The sequence below is a fragment of the Mastacembelus armatus genome, chromosome 12 (assembly GCF_900324485.2).
Source record: "Mastacembelus armatus chromosome 12, fMasArm1.2, whole genome shotgun sequence".
NCBI classification, from domain to species: Eukaryota; Metazoa; Chordata; class Actinopteri; order Synbranchiformes; family Mastacembelidae; genus Mastacembelus; species Mastacembelus armatus.
The window spans coordinates 20,203,102-20,219,004 of record NC_046644.1 but is presented as its reverse complement, the minus strand read 5'-3'; the positions used below and the strand labels follow the sequence as shown (position 1 = coordinate 20,219,004).

At 43.1% G+C, this 15,903-nt stretch overlaps 2 protein-coding genes across 2 annotated transcripts; one reads left to right on the top strand and one right to left on the bottom strand.

The window, feature by feature from the left end:
* The first annotated feature begins 186 nt into the window (after window positions 1-186).
* On the top strand, window positions 187-3,430 carry lage3 (L antigen family member 3). Its single transcript, XM_026298358.1, has 3 exons — window positions 187-291; window positions 1,380-1,508; window positions 1,593-3,430. Exons 1-3 carry the CDS (start codon window positions 242-244, stop codon window positions 1,705-1,707), a joined length of 294 nt encoding a protein of 97 aa, XP_026154143.1. The 5' UTR covers window positions 187-241; the 3' UTR covers window positions 1,708-3,430.
* A 1,647-nt stretch (window positions 3,431-5,077) lies between these two features.
* On the bottom strand, window positions 5,078-9,242 carry wdr45 (WD repeat domain 45). The gene is made up of 10 exons (XM_026296609.1): window positions 8,878-9,242; window positions 8,531-8,605; window positions 8,353-8,457; window positions 8,128-8,233; window positions 7,948-8,042; window positions 7,693-7,772; window positions 7,402-7,610; window positions 6,642-6,743; window positions 6,404-6,549; window positions 5,078-6,107 (listed from the first exon to the last, which is right to left on the bottom strand). Exons 1-10 carry the CDS (start codon window positions 8,924-8,926, stop codon window positions 5,998-6,000), a joined length of 1,077 nt encoding a protein of 358 aa, XP_026152394.1. The 5' UTR covers window positions 8,927-9,242; the 3' UTR covers window positions 5,078-5,997.
* Window positions 9,243-15,903: the final 6,661 nt, after the last annotated feature.

Here is a 15,903-nt window from a genome sequence, read left to right as displayed (position 1 = left end):
AGTATTTTCTGAGTATTATTGTTGCTGGAAGTTGTACTGAGGTAAATGATCTGGGCTCTTCTTCCCACTGAGGAAAGTGTTTTCAGGGGACGTGGCCTTTAACCTTTTCCCTTCTGTCCTCTGGGCTCGTTGTGGTGACGCTTCTCTCCTCCGCAGGGGGCAGCAGCGCCCCGCCACCCTGCCTCTTTTACCACCGACGAAGAAGTAACGTGTTTCCGGTCTTCGTTCAACAACAGCCAACATGGCGGCGGCGGACGGCGACACGAACCACGAGACAGAAAAACTGGAGTTGTATCTTTAATTTAATTAAGTTTAGTCTTTTAGTTTGATGAAGTTTTAGTTTATTCTACAGTCACAGTGTTTTATAGAGTCGAGTCCATGTTTGCTTTTGGTTCGGTACCGAGACAAACACCGAGTTAACGACAGGTTCGGTGACTTTAATCAAAGTGAAACTTTAGTGTCTGAGAAACGTTTTTATTTCTTCCTCTGCCTTTTCTCGCTGATCCACATGAGACCAGGTCCGACTCAAAAACCGCGTTTCAAGTCAGACCAGGTCCAGATTTGACTCATATGGGACAGGGACCGTTTAAAGTCCAGTTTACGATCTGTGATACCTTTAATTGTGTTTTATTGTGTCCAGACCACATCGGACCAGGTGCAGCTCCAAAACCCTTCATTTAGGTTTGTCACATCTGTAAATAACATAAAGAGATTTCACTGCAGAACAGCTGGTTCTGGAGTCCTGCTGTGGGTCCGGTCCAGGTCTGCTCAGTGTTAATGTGGTGGTTTCAAACAGAAACCAGGTTTGACAGATCTCAGACTGTGTTTAAGCCTTAAACTGGAATCAAACACTTTCCTCTTCTTATCCACTGATTTACTGGTGATTCCCAGTTAACTGGTGTGACCACGGGACCCAGTGAGTAAACCAGTCAGCACCTCAGACCCATCACGGGGCTCAGAACTGTCCTGTGTTTCTGGTTCTCCCTGTGTCCAGTAAAGTGGCTCCCACAGCCTTTAGTTTGGCTCAGGCTGCGTTTGTCACGGAGCAGGACTGGGATGAGGACTGGGATGAGGACTGGGATGAGGACTGGGATGAGGACTGATGTTGGCTCCCTGGGAACAGGACACAGTGCTGGACATCCAGCTGGAGACAGAACATGTGGATTTACACAAAAACCAAAGAGTGACCCAGTTCTGGAGCTTTAACAGGTGTAAATGTGTTTAACTGTGATTCCAGTGTTTGAGATATTGAATCAGTTCATTTCCCTTCGTTAGGTCACTACAGGTTGTGATGGACTGAGAGCAGAATAAATATTTGCAACTCAGTTTTAGGGACATGCAGTTTTTTTTCTGAGGAATCGTCCTTGACCCTCCTGCAGTTCTCTGGATGTTCCCTTCCCGTCGTCCCGTGAGGCCGACATCGCTCTGCGCTCTCTGTCTCCGGACCGAGAGCCGAGGAAAGGAGGCATCAGCAAAGAGCTGACGGTGTCTGGCAGGACCCTGTCTGTGTAAGGAACTGTCTCTGTCACGCACCTCTCAGTGTTTCCTGTGTATGAAACCCTGTGTTTGACTCCCGTCTCCCTGTGTCTCAGGAGGTGGAGCGCAGATGAAGCTCGAATCCTCCGAGTGTCCGTGAACTCCTTTCTGGATCACCTGTCCCTTGTTCTGGAGACCATGGAGATGTTTGGCCCCCCAGTTTCCCAGTGAAGCGTCACACGTGTCCTGGACTCGGCTCCTGTGATCCACACGTCCCCACCGGAGTTTTCAGGTGCAACATCTGGAGGGAAAACAGGTTGTTACTGTGACTGAATGAGGAACTTTGACCTTCGACTGTTCCAGTAACATCTGACTGTTTTCACATTTAAGTGACGCTCAGAGCCAGGAGCTTAGACTGTGGTGGTTTCTAAGAGAAAGACTCTTCCAGACCAGTTTAAGACATAAAAGTGGGTTTGAATTTGAACCGAATCGTAATTTGTGGCTGATTTTTGCACAAATCGTTCAAATACCTGGTTAATAATTCTCAAAGACTCTGACTGCCCTGAAAAATCTATTTTCATTTCTGAAGTGAAGCAGTCGGACACAAAACGTCTGCTGCTTCACTGAAAAATCCATCCTCAGTGTGTGTGACTGAGCAGCTTCGAGGTTTGGGCTGCAGCTGTCAGTCATTATTTATTACTGACTAATCTGAAAACTGATTTTCACCATTAATTGATTATTAGTTTAGTTAAGACCTTTATTTACATTTATGAGCAACATAGAAACATGACACCTGGTTTATAGCAGGTATCTTTAATGTACATCATAGTGTTAGAAACAGTGTATTACATGTTTATTGCTTATAAATGATAAACTGGGTGTTTGTTCAGTAACAGATTAGTCCATAATAAAAACAATAATTAGTTTTAGCCCTGAAGTTAAAAAAAAAAAGCTGTTTGGTGCTGAAGTGAGTTTTTATTAAAGGTGCTGAATATGTGAATGTGTTTGCACTAAAGCAGATCCAAAGTACAGAAATCATGTAGGTTTAAACCTTCATTTGGCCAAATAGTCAATAAAACAAACTGATGCTCCACAGCTGAGAGACCAGCAGGGGGCGCTCGACCATTACGCATCCATCCACCTGGTAGTTGTGTTTTGTTTCTCCCACCGTCAAAACATCCTGTTTCTTCTTCTTCATCACCACTGCTCTGCTGCAGCCAGGTGCTTTCATGTAAATTCAAAATCTCAATATTTAATTATTCACCCAAACTGGGAGAGGTAAACAAACACCTTTGTCTCACTGGCTGAGAAATAATTGGACAACATGCCAGTGAGAAGGAAATGAAGCTTCAGAGTGAGACACAGGACTGGCAGCCTTCTAATGAAGCTGTTATCAGCTGTCTGTTCGCTCCTTTTTCCCAACAGAAGCACAGATCTTCTAGTTTTATTTACATGATTTGACCGAGGTGAATGATCTGTGCAGTGCTGCGTTCAGGGACACTACCATTAGCTGTAGAAATGGGCTTAATGGTGTTTTTGTGATTCAGGCCAAACTGAATATAACGTCCATTAATTTATTGTCATTATTACAGTGACAAAAAAGCATTGATGTGACATCTTCACATTGGCAGCGTCTGAAATGATTAATCAGATTTGATCACATTAGAATTTAGAATTTATTGGTTTTGATTATTGTTTTTAAAGTAAATGGTGCCAAAAATTCCCTTGTTCCTTTTTCTCAGATGTGAATATTTGTGTTAGTTTTTCTGCTTTTCTGTATCTGACACAACAAACACTGAGGTGTCTAACTAGGATGTGGAAAATTGTGATATGTTTTCTGATATTTGACAGAGTGTTGTGATGTTTTCTGAGTTATCAAATGTCCTCAGTTACAAATGTACGTTTGGCCTATGAAGCTCAGATTTAATAAATAACATATTGTCAACAGTTAAAATGAATCTGAAGTCAGTCCGCTTTAAAGTCATTTCCTAAATATAATAATAATAATCTGATTAACTTTAAAACTGATTAACTGATTAACTTTAAAACTATAATAATGTAGTTTATTATTTCATCATCAAAATATCTGGAAAACTAAGAATTAACCTGCAGGTTTTTTTAATTGAATCACCTATTGGTTTATGAAATGCAGTAAATTCCTGTCAGAAAATTAAAAGACTAATTGTTTCAGGAGTGAAGTGTCCTCTGCAGCCAGAGATGAGTTTGTCAATCCATCAACTTGTGAGTGTAGTGTGCTGTGGAAGTGCTGAGTGACTGTACTGAGAGGCACTTGAGCTCTTTAATACACTCTCAGATACATTTATCCACAGTGAACATCCATCAACTTAACATTTATTCAGCAACACCTGCTTCATATTATGGTTCTGCAAAACTAAAACCTTCAGACGAAGCTGCTTTGTTCAACCACCAGATCCCCTTTAGAATTTAGCAACTTTTTCCAGTACAACGGTCAGAGATGTGACAGAAATTAGTCTTAATGAGCTGGAAAATGTGAGAGTTTAAGGGAAGGAGAATTTAACAGGTGGATTATGTGTAAACTGAATTCATCACATGACCAGTCAGGTCCTATGAGGCCATGAGTTGGTGTTTAACATGTTCATTATTCCAGTTATATGAATGAAAATCTTAAACTGTAACATTTGTCTATGGAGTTCTCTACAGCTGGATTATTATCAGTTGTCATATATCAGTAAGTTCTATATTCACAGTAGATGCACAGTTTTTATTGTCCTATTAAATCTAACTATACAGACGTCAGGCTCCTTCCTCTCTCCCTCCTGTTTCAACAGTTTTAATTGTGCAGTTTATTCAGTTTCTAACTTTTATTCCATGAAAAAGTCTCTAAACGTCCCTAAACGTCAGCTGTTCCTCTGCACAGGTGGAGAGAACACAGATGAGACATTTTCATCCTTTTTAAGTTTTTCTTTTCATTTTGTCTCTTTTGATAGAGACGAGCATTGTAAGTCAGAACAATGGTCCATTATAGCAGCGGCTCTGCCTGATGTTTGTGATGTTGTCGAACGGCCTGAAAAGCAGAACGGATGTTCCTAATGACAAAGAAATGACTCATGAGCGGAGCCGAGCTGTATGTGCTGCGTTCTCATTTTCTACGTGTGCGTGTGCATTAATGTTCATTACTGGTGCCCTCTGTCGGACAAAGACCCAGGATGTCTGACACTATGACTGTGACAGAAAAGCGACATGCTCTTTATTTTGTGTTCTTTCTTTCATGCATTGTGTTTGATTCAGCTGAGCAGATAGACGAGAGCATTACAAAGCACGTTGGATGGATTTTATTGAAATGACTCAGAGGATGCAGCCTAATAATCGTGTAGTGAAATATCTCAGGCAGGTGGAGTCGGGGAAACCACTTAGATTCGTGTTCCCAGACAGTGAAGCTCGGACTGGTCGAAGCCTCAGGTGGATGCAGAGTTTGACGTGTTGGACTGATGCAGGCAGCAGAAGCTCTGTGGTGTAAAGTTTGATGTTGATGTGGTTTGTGATAAAAGTCGCTCTGTATTTTTAAAGGCTAAACTACATGATCGTCAGTGGGAAAAGAGGAGAATAACTGCAGTGAGAACATCATTGATATTAGTCATTATGTAATAAATGGAGCAGCACAACTCGCTGACACTAAACATCTGTACTAAGCACTGCTCATATTCATTAGCAGTATTTTGCTGGCACTGACCCTAAACCTGATTATATTAAAGTGTCACATAAATTAAAAGCAGCACAAAAAATAGAAAAAAGCCAACAATGATATATGTAATATGTGTATCTCCATATCAGACTAGGCTGAGGAACAATAATAATCATGAATATTATATAACCACAGCTAGTCCGAGTGCATAAATGACTGAAGACTGTCCTGTGGGAATAATAAACACAATCAGATCATGCAACAATAACAAACTGGTAAACAGGAGCCATCTAAAAATGCTGTGCCACATATACGAACAAATAGAGACCGTCACTGGTAAAGCTGCTGAAGTATCTGTCTGGACCGAGCTCGAGGTGAATCAACATTTACTGCACGTCTCTGGTTCTGCTGTGTGAGAAGTGGCTGCTCTTAGTTTCCACATGTTGCTCTATGTAATTTAACCAGGGCTGCCCCATACTTCATACAGCACTGTTATTTATGTAAATGCATTATTATAGGTTGTTATTAAGGCTCTTTAGGAATCAGTACTTTTAGTTTACACTTCAGTTCTGCTACGTTTTAGTAGAAAATACTGCAGTTTTGACTTTGACCTCGTCTCTAAAACGCTGCTGTATAAATAAACTTCTTTACAACCGACTTTCCTTCCAAGGTTCAGGTGCGTTTAATATTTCAGCATCAACCGGCCCGACTCTCGGCCGATAGGAAAAGTCACCGCTACACACTGCAGATACAGCTGATGACACACACAGTGGACTTTACAAACAGGCCACAGCATGAAGTGGGTGTCAGTCATTCGTCATCTCCTCGTCTCCCTCGAGTCCTTCGCTGCTCTCTCCTCAGAAGTCATCATCATCACAGATGTCCAGATACACGTCAAAGGCTTCTCGGTTGCAGTTTCCATCGGGGGTGAAGACGTATTTATGGAAGGTCCCGTCCACACATATGGCTGCAGGAGGAGGAAGTGAACAACACGTGAAGATGTGACAAGGACACAAACTGGTAAAAAGATTATTTGTTGTTGGTTAAAGACGTTTCATTATTGTCCAGCTGAAGCTGAGAGGAAGGAGGTTACTGCTTCACTGAGGGGAGAACACAAGTATCTGTTGAGTGAACAGTCCAACAACAGCCAGTGGTAAAAGTGTGATCACCTGGTTTATGATCATTCACTCAGAAATGAATTCATCTATCACATCAGTCCACAGACAAGTGACGTGTGTCAACTGAACAAGAGTGTTTCCTCACCGATGACGGAGTTGACGTTCTTGGACGTGTTCTTTCCAAAAGCACAGATACAGGCGCACTCGGCCGGCACAGTGAAGCTGGCCAGAGACCACTGGCTGTCCACGTACTGACCGATGACGGGACCCACCTTCCCGACACGCGCCAATCTGCAGGAGGAAGAGGGAGGAGACACGTGAACCGAACAGCCTCTGAAGAGCACTGTGAGCAAAAGGAAACAGGAGTGAGCGGCTGGTCTTACGCAGAGCGCCGGTTCAGTTTGGTGTCTTTGAGTGCAAAGATGTGAACGGTGCCTTTGTCGCTGGAGGCGCAGAGGAACGACGAGTCGTGGCTGAAGTTGATGCTGGAGAACAACAAACAAAGCAAACAGGAAGAAACTAGAGTCAGAACTAAACTCCAGAACCAACAGCAGCGATAGGAACCAAACCTGACTCACGAGCAGTGCAGAGTTTTTAGGCTGCTACTCCCCTGGGATGAAAAATGAAGACTGAAGATTCACACAATGTGAGAATCATTTTAACAAAAACAACTTAACTCTATCGATGCATAAGTTTTTAAAGTCTGTCTGAAAACTATACTGTTTATGTATCTGTCACATTTGTCACGTTTCATATCAGGACCAGTGATCTTTCCTCTGTGTGACCTGTGACCTCTGTGTGACCTGTGTGCAGAGCTCTTTGGAAACTCTTCCAAAAACCATGGAAGAAGCAGAAGTCCCAGTGGAACTCCAACCTGGACACCATGATGACTAAATCTAAAATGCTCGTCCATTACGGCTCGTCTCTTGTTGGCATTAAACAGAACTACAATGGATGCGACATTGGGATGCGACATTGGGATGCGATGGGCACAATGCATCCTGGGTGTTGTAGGATTTTTCACCTTCTGGGAATAAGGCGTTTTCTCCAGTCACAGAGCCTTAGGAAGGTTTTTCCTGGGCTGAGCTGGACTGAATGATCATGTGTGGAGCAGTGAGAATCCATCCTCCCTTCAGCACATACCAGTAGAGCGTGGCCGGGTCGGTTCCTCTGCGCAGCTCCACCAGTTTGTCTCTGGTCGTGGTGTCAAACAGACGGATGAGCGTTCCTTTGCGAGAGGCCGAGGCGGCCACGCTGCCGGGCTGGTTCAGGGCCACGCAGGCGATCTCGCTCTGGTGGGCGTTGATGGTAAAAGGAGCTGAGGATGTACCAGGTTTGGTGTTTGACAAGTCCTGAAGAGAACAACAATTTCACGTCACCTTTCATTGGAACCAGCGACACGTTTTCATAATCGTTTCTGTGTTTGAAACTCACAACGAGCTGCAGGCTGCCGCATTTATGACCTGGAAAAACCAGCAGCTGCTTCTCCAGACTGGGACATAAATCACACAGACCTGGAGGAAAGAGGTGCAATGATTATCTGATCGGTTAACCCCGTTAATATTTTGATCATCGATTAGTGAGTTTTCATGCATAGATGATAAAAATGTTGTTTTTCATATACGAATATTTCCTGCTTTTCTTTTTGTTCCAGTAACAGGTGTCTGAGCGAGGAGAAGGACTCTTTACCTTTGGGATTATCTCTGGTGTCGAACTCAAACAGTTTAACAGGGTTATCGGGAAAACTGTACACATAGATCCTGTTCTTCAGCACAATGATGATCCTGGAGAGACAAAGAAGACGACAGCAGTCAGACGAGCCGCACACACGGCGACTTCAGGTGCAACCGGCGCCGACGGTAAACTCACTTGTCATGTCTCATGCGAACAGCTAGAACAGGTTTGGTGAAGGTGAACTCCAGCACCAGCTTGTCTTTGGGGTCTCGTGACTCCCGAGCATCGTCCCAGATCAGCACTGGTATTAAACAAAGATCAGATCGTTTTACACAAAACCATCAAAATCAGTTGAACCTCCCCCTCGAAAAACAGACCATTAGTTTAGTCTCTGGTCCACAGTGTTTCGTAATAACTCACCAGATATCTCAGAGAATTTGGGATTGACCCCCCCTCCGACTACGGCCAGCAGGTTGGATCGATGCAGCATGGAGCACAGGGCCACGCTGCCCACCTGCTCATGGTCTGGACCACAACACATAAAGAAGTGTAACAGCAAAACCACCGACTCTGACTGAAAGGTTGGAGCTGCACTCACCAAGGTGGCCTTTCTCCATCAGGGGCTCCACATTGTAGATCCTGACCCCGGTCTCCATCGCGCAGCAGAAACAGCCTGTGATGGGTGAAAGTTACAATAAATGATGATGATGCAGGTGATTGATTATTATACTAATATATATGTAACTAATGACATTAATGAAGACCAATGTGCATGAGATTTACAATACAGTGATAATATAACAATAATAATATAAGACTAATATAATAACAGACATCAAAACATCCTCAGTCCAAACAGACAACAGGATTATCGATATATCGATCAGATATTTGATGATCTGGGCTGACAGGCTGGTCCAGCCTCGGCCAGACGTGTCTGCTCACTCTGGTCCTGGTTGAACTGCAGGCTGTTGACTCCTCTCTGCTGAGCCATGGCTGCTCCGGTCCCGTTACCGGTAAAACTACGGCGTCACCTGGAACCAAGACCTGACCCGGGACAGAAAAACAGGAGCGACTGGGTCTGAGACGAACTTCAGGCTGTTAGCCGAGTTAGCTTAGCCACATTAGCCTCGGACAAAAGCTGCAGTTTTCACTTCGACGTTGGTAAAATGTGTAAAGTCTGACCAGGACCACCGAGACCACGGAGATCCCGGACCGGACCGATGGTTTTAGAAGCGGTAAACAACACAAACCGTAAAAAAACAACAGGGAGATTTGTTTTTGTTTTTCCAACGCTGACGTCTGGGTCACGTGTTTCCGGTTCTGTTCCGCTTCCTCCTACAAATTAAAATGATTTTATTGGAGTCATAAGGTCATAAATTACAGATTTCATAATATTTACTAATATTAAAACATCCGAAAAACCGAATATTTTTTTAATTTAAAAACTAAAAGTAAAACTTAACATCTACATTTATCATTTTATTAAAAGGCTTCAAATTAAATATAAACATATATATATATATATATAGGTTCCTACTATAACTTTATATTTACAGTAACAGACCATTCATTCAAGAAGAATAATTCACATCATTGAGATGCTGTGACATTAGCTGCACTAAAGTTCACTTCAGTTCAGATTTGATCAGCCTTAATAAGCAGAACAGAACCAGAAATAACAATAATCCAGTCTCTGTTACCAAGACACTAAAATGCCAGTGAGGTCGGAGATGTTGTACATTTGGGTTTTATATGTTTTAGCAGAGTATCTCTATTATTTTAATGGAGACCTCTGCTCCTGCAACAGTAAAGATTCCTTCACCTCCTGTAAAAGGGACAATAAAAAAGTCCTCAGCATATAAATGTCCTACACAAACTGAAATCCCTGATAAATATCAAGACATCAAGTCATTTCTCCTGGTTTATTCTAAGCACAGAGCCACTCAAGGTTTGCTTATGAAGTCTTTGGCCCCAGTCCAGACCATCGAGTTATATTTAATAAGACGACACTCGACAAATTAAAACTGTGAAACAGAAAATCTGTCCAAGTCGACATGAGAAACTTTAGATGAAGCCTGACTTAAAGCACAGACCGGACCTTAAAGAAAGTTGTTTTTAACATGAGAAAAAGCTCTGAGAATATTTTCACACTTTCTCTGCACAACAAATATCCAGATACTGCTAATGAAAAACCTGAAAACTCACAGTTTCCAGTTTAGATTAGCAGCTCAGGCGAACACTGTACTGCCTGCCTTCTTTGAAATAATCCTAAATGTTTGGCTGGTAACTCGGTTATCAAGCGCAAACCTCTGGGGAGCAGACTAATTGCTCAGACAGACTGGATTTTTGGCTGATGATGAAAGCTCTCCATTTCTGTGATGAGTCTCCAGAACAAACCAAACTGCTCACATTAATGAGACTGGGAGGTTTGAGTGCAGGAGGCAGGCAGGCTGCCTAAACAGATTTTATTGAGACAAGTGACACATCATGTGCTTGTTTCTTATATTATAACTCGACTTATATTTAAACATCACATTCAGGCTGGACCTGGACATATTGGAAACACTGTGAGGGGCTAATTAGCAAACTGAATATCAGTTTCTACATGATTACAGGCTGGGAATCAGTTTAACTTTATGATTTTGATCATGTTTTCCTGGAAAATGAATGAGTTCTTTGTTTAACCTTCCCCAGTTTCACCTATGAGTCAAATGTGTCTCTGAACTCTGAAGCTGCTGCCGTCCTCTCATTTTTCTTCATATCTGCGTTGTTTACTCTTGTACGGAGAAAACCACATCTTCTCATACACTTATTCTTTTTGTTTAAGTTTGCCGTCTTCCAAGCTGTCAGAAAAAATAGACGAAAATTTTAAAAAATGTGGTTGTGATGGTTCAGTAACCACAGAAGAAACACATATAAATCTCAGATTTTATGGTTGGATATTGTCTTTAAATGAAAAGCTCAAACTTTTTATTTGCTAAATCAAAAGTTAAAGGATTTGTTTTGCCTTAGTTGTTGCTGAGGCCTTGAACAGTGGTGTCCATGTAAAGCTAAAGAAGAGCTAAATGCTAAAGAATCAGTGCTAGTGTGTGACCCCTTGACCTTTCTCTAACATCAGGGCCAAAATTCCTACTTGCATGTGAGAAATAGCAAAATACCATGTGCATTAAAAATAATAAAACATTTGCATGTAAGTCCTGGTTTAGCAGAGAAAAAGAAGCACGAGGTCTGAATAGTTTGTACAGGATGAATCATAACGAATGTAGGAATCAGAATATTCATCCATCCATTGTTTGTCCTTCCTCTTTGTTCCCTTTTGAGGGACGGACAGTTTTTCCTCTTTCTTAGTGATGTTCTGCCTGAAAACAGTAGAAATGGAAATGGACTGTAAGAGACCCCACATACAGTAACTCTGACTCTCATTAAAAGAGTCTAGAAGAGACGGGACATAAGTTACGTTCACAGATGTCGTGCTGCGTGTTTGTGTTGCACACAGGTCACAGGAGGTGGTTTAGCTGGATGGTGGTCCAACAAAGTGCAGGACTTTGTGTTGGTAGGTTTAGCAAACAAAAGCCATTTTGGAGAAAGTTAAATGTCGATGTACTAAACACTCCACGATGACTTTTTCTGTATTTACCTGACAGGGTTTCCTTGTGTGATCAAATATGTGAAGGACATAAATGTAATTTCTTGGGGACGAGGTTTCTGTTGCACACACTTGACATCACTTTGGTCAGGTCACCGCTGAAGGAAACGATCAGAGCTTCCTTCCAGAGCCACAGCTGCTCGGGGTCAGGACATGTGCCAGAGAAGGTACAATCTAGGATGAAGTTGTGGTGTAAAATATCAGTAGATAATCTTATTACATCCTTCCCCTGCCCCAACAAGCTATGATGTCACCTGCAATTAACCTTGTGATCTGGTTTAATCTGGTCTAATCTGATTTGGGTGCTCACAGGATATCTGGAGCGCCAATAACTGCTGGAAAATGGAAGAATTTGTATTAATGTAAATCAGTCACACAGATTAAAATGCACCGGCAGCGGTGACGACCTGGTGCCAACCTCTCGTCGTTACTACAGTTCTGCGTTTTGTTCTGTACAGTGTATATTTGCAGAACAGTTTTTCCTGCTGTGTGTTTTCTCAGTAAAGCAGAAATTGGCCAGCTGCTTAAACATCTGCCCCCCATCGCAGGGACGTGTGATGCCATCCGTCCTCTCCCCTGAGGATCAATCGGTGTTAATCACCTCCATGAACAGCACCTCGCTGCAGGAAAAAAACAAAGCTCTCTCTAACCGTTGCATGACAGGAGCAGCTGACTCACACACTCCAACAAACTCTGTTTTCGAAAACAATGGCGTGTCCTCCCACTCTCTCTCTGCAGCCCAGTGTGCTCAGATGGGGCTCAGTCTGTTCGTGGCTTTGCCCCAGAAACTACGAGCTCAGGCTCACAAAGACAGGAAGACGTTTCCTCCACATTTATACCTTAAAGCTTCTGTACGACTAGCTGTTGTGTAAGCATATGAGTCACATTACCGACTGTACTGTGGAGTACTGTATATCTGTGTGTGGGCCACTTCAGTAACGTACAGGCTGCTGTTTTTGTTTCCACAGGAACCCGGGAACTGTTTGGTAACCTGCTTTACAGGTGAGTAGACTCACGGTGTAAAAATAGTGTCTTACTGAACATATCGAACATCTAGATATGATGTTAAACCTGTTGTATAATGTCGCCTGCGGGTGTGCGGCCGAGCCAAAACCCAGACAACTGTGGCCTCGTGACACGATTCAAAACAGACTGAATGGAAACTGGAGCGTGTTGTGATCAGGAAGAATAAACTTCACATGAATGGATTTCTTATTACTATTAGAACTACAGTTCCCATGGCACTGTTGGGATGTAAACAGGAAGCCTAATGTTATAGTGGATTCAGTTACACCGAGCTACAACATGAGCCCATTTGTCAGGCCCTGTGTATTTACATTAGGTCACATTGTCTCCATTGAAGCGGCAGAATTCACTGTGTTCGGCTCCTGTTTGCAGTAAACACATAAATGTACAGACGACTGTAACTGGATCATTGTGACGCTGAAGAAAAGTTAAAAACAGCAGGATTCTCAGGCAGGTTCTGTCGTTATAAGGAATGTCAGGTTCCAGTGGTTTCACAGTGGATTGATGGAAAGTTGGATGAAGGTTCTTCAGATTCAGGATTCAGATTCAGCCACAGTCTGTGCTTGGTGGAAGGAGGTGGAAACAGACTGTGATAGACGTTTGGGTGATTATTGATTAGATAAAGGTGATCAGATGCTAAGATAAGCATCTACAGGTTAAACACCTTCCTGCTTCTATTTTGTGATGCCGTGTAGTTAAAGGCAGATCATCATCATTAAATGATGACTCTCAGAGACACTGGCTGTTCTGTAGCCCACAGGAGAATTCATTCAGGGGGGTTCAGTCTTATTAAATGCTGATATGACACAAACACACATGCACACACTCCCTGTCGCCTTCTGTCCCATTAGCAGCTAATTAAGAACTGAATGATCTCCTTTGGGGGGTGGGGGGAAGTGTTCCACTTAAGTGCTTTTCAAGCGGCTCCTCATCCCACATTAATCTCCCTCCTCAGGGGAACATGGATATCGATCTGCTTTTCCCATGACATCAATCTCACTTGGAAGAGATGAACCAGGTTAAAGTGAAATGAGCATCACATTCAGGAAGAGGTAATGACGACCTGCAAAATAAACAATCAGTGAAGAAGAACCTGTTTTCTAAGGGCGTCTGAACTTGACAGGGAATATTTCCTTTAACAGTTTGTCATTAAATGTGATCATTGGGAGTGAAAGTCAGAAACCTCAGTATAATTTAAGTGTCACTTTAGATGCTCCACTTGTTATTTCCATAATGGAACCAATGCATGTGTCGAGAAAGCCTTAATATCATGCAGAGACTTTAAAGAGGCTGGATGGGGGTAATCTGTCAGGGTGAGCATTTACTGTATGTGCAACAGCTCTTGAAGAGGAATAAAAAATGGTGCCAGTCCTTTAAACCAGCAGAGTGCACGCTTTTAATGCAAATGGTGAAGGATGAGCACAAATCAATAATCCTGTCGCTGCTACTGTCCTGTGTACACAACATCTGGACAGAGGTGCAGCAGCTGCACATTTTCACCTCTGGCTGCTTGTTTGAGCAGGTGGTACAGAAAAGTATCAGTGGATCAATGTGGCACTGAAGAAAACGTCTCTCCCAATGAGACCCTGGATATTCAGAAACGTATTAACCAAATATACCAACATAATGAACCTTTATTGTTGCTGTCGTCTTTTTTAATTAAGCAAATCTTTCAGTTTTTAATGCTCCATCTGTGCTGTAGGTCTGTTTTCATCAACGCGTGGAGGCAGCATGGAGCCATCACCATCTCCAAGCTCTGGAAGAAGGAGCTGCAGCTCATTTTACATTCTCCTCTATTCACCTTCAGTCCAGCTGTGGGAAGAGACAAAGAGGCCTTGAAGCTGGAGCTGAACACGAGGCCGTGAGTAATAACCTCGACACAATAACCAGATAACAACCTTCCACTGCCGAGCTGAGCCGGAGCTCTGTTAGCTCAGCTCGGCAGCTGAAGACACAGCAAAGCCTTTAGTGGCCCCTGTGTGGGCTCCACGAGGCATCTCTGCTCTTATTACGAGGAGAAGCTAAATCATTAAAGGCAGCAGCCAGTGAGTCAGTGTGTGTGTGTGTGTGTGTGTGTGTGTCACTGAGTCCAGATCCCATCCACAGACCGACAGCACCAATGAATGTGTGTGAATCCAGAACCTGGTTCAGCTTATGGGTCTGTGCCGTAGACCTCCATTGTTGTCCAAAGACTATTAAAAACCCAGCAGGGAGCCACACCGCTGACCTGGCTCACATGGTTCTTCCTCACCAACAATGGGAGGCCCGTCTGTTTCCAAAAACCAGCTCCAGACGACCCCGTCAAGGTTCAGGGGCCGAGGGCAGGTGTCCAACAGTGACTCAGGCTGGGATCCTCTGCTCATTTGTGACAAATTAGGCGAATAATGATGGAACATCTGAATCCCAAGAGTCATGATGGCCACTTAACTTCCTCCCCCTGGATCCTTGTTGTAATGAGTCCTGACCTGGCACATGAGGAAAACTGAAAAAGTCACACGTCGTGCGTAAACGACAGAGCAGAGACAGTCCGCACCGTGCTGTAATGGATCATCCGGTTATTATCGTGTTTGCACATCTGTCATGCAAACAGAACTGCTTGCTTTTAGCAGACAGTTATGATAAGGCACCTATGCTAACATCCAGGTGACAAACAGAACAAAGCATCAGTCCAAAGCAGCAGGAAGAACACCGTGTCTCAAATAAAGAGACAAATATGACAGACAGAAGCCCACGGATCGATTAAAGGATCATATTTTTTCATTAATATCTCACTTTGTCTTCATAAATGCGGCGGTGTGGGCGTCACTGAAGTGCCGAATATATATTAATATTAAACGGAGCTTATTAAGTTTGGCTGCAATATCCCACCAGCAGAGTTTTCTACTGCCTTCCTCCGTCACGACTTCCCTTATTGTCTTATTGTCATATTGCATCTGCTTCCAGCTCTTGATGAGACGAGGTTAATGAAAGCAGAGGCTGATGGGACGATTTAACGTGTTAATACACAGAAAGTAAAGGTTTTCTGCACTGGGGGAAGTTAATTGCTGCTCTATATACTTTACATCTGTGTGTGAGGTCAGTGAGGTGTGTTTTACAGGTGTGTGAACGTGCTGTGTCAGCAGGGGACAGATGTCCAACAGCAGATCATATGAAGACCTCCCTGAATCAGTAACATGGACATGCAGTATTCACAGGGTTCAGTGCCAGAGCTCAGACTCGGCTCAGACTCAGCTCAGACTCTGTGACCCTCATCATTAATGATGCAGAAGCTGTTACCTAAGGACTGAATGTGTGAT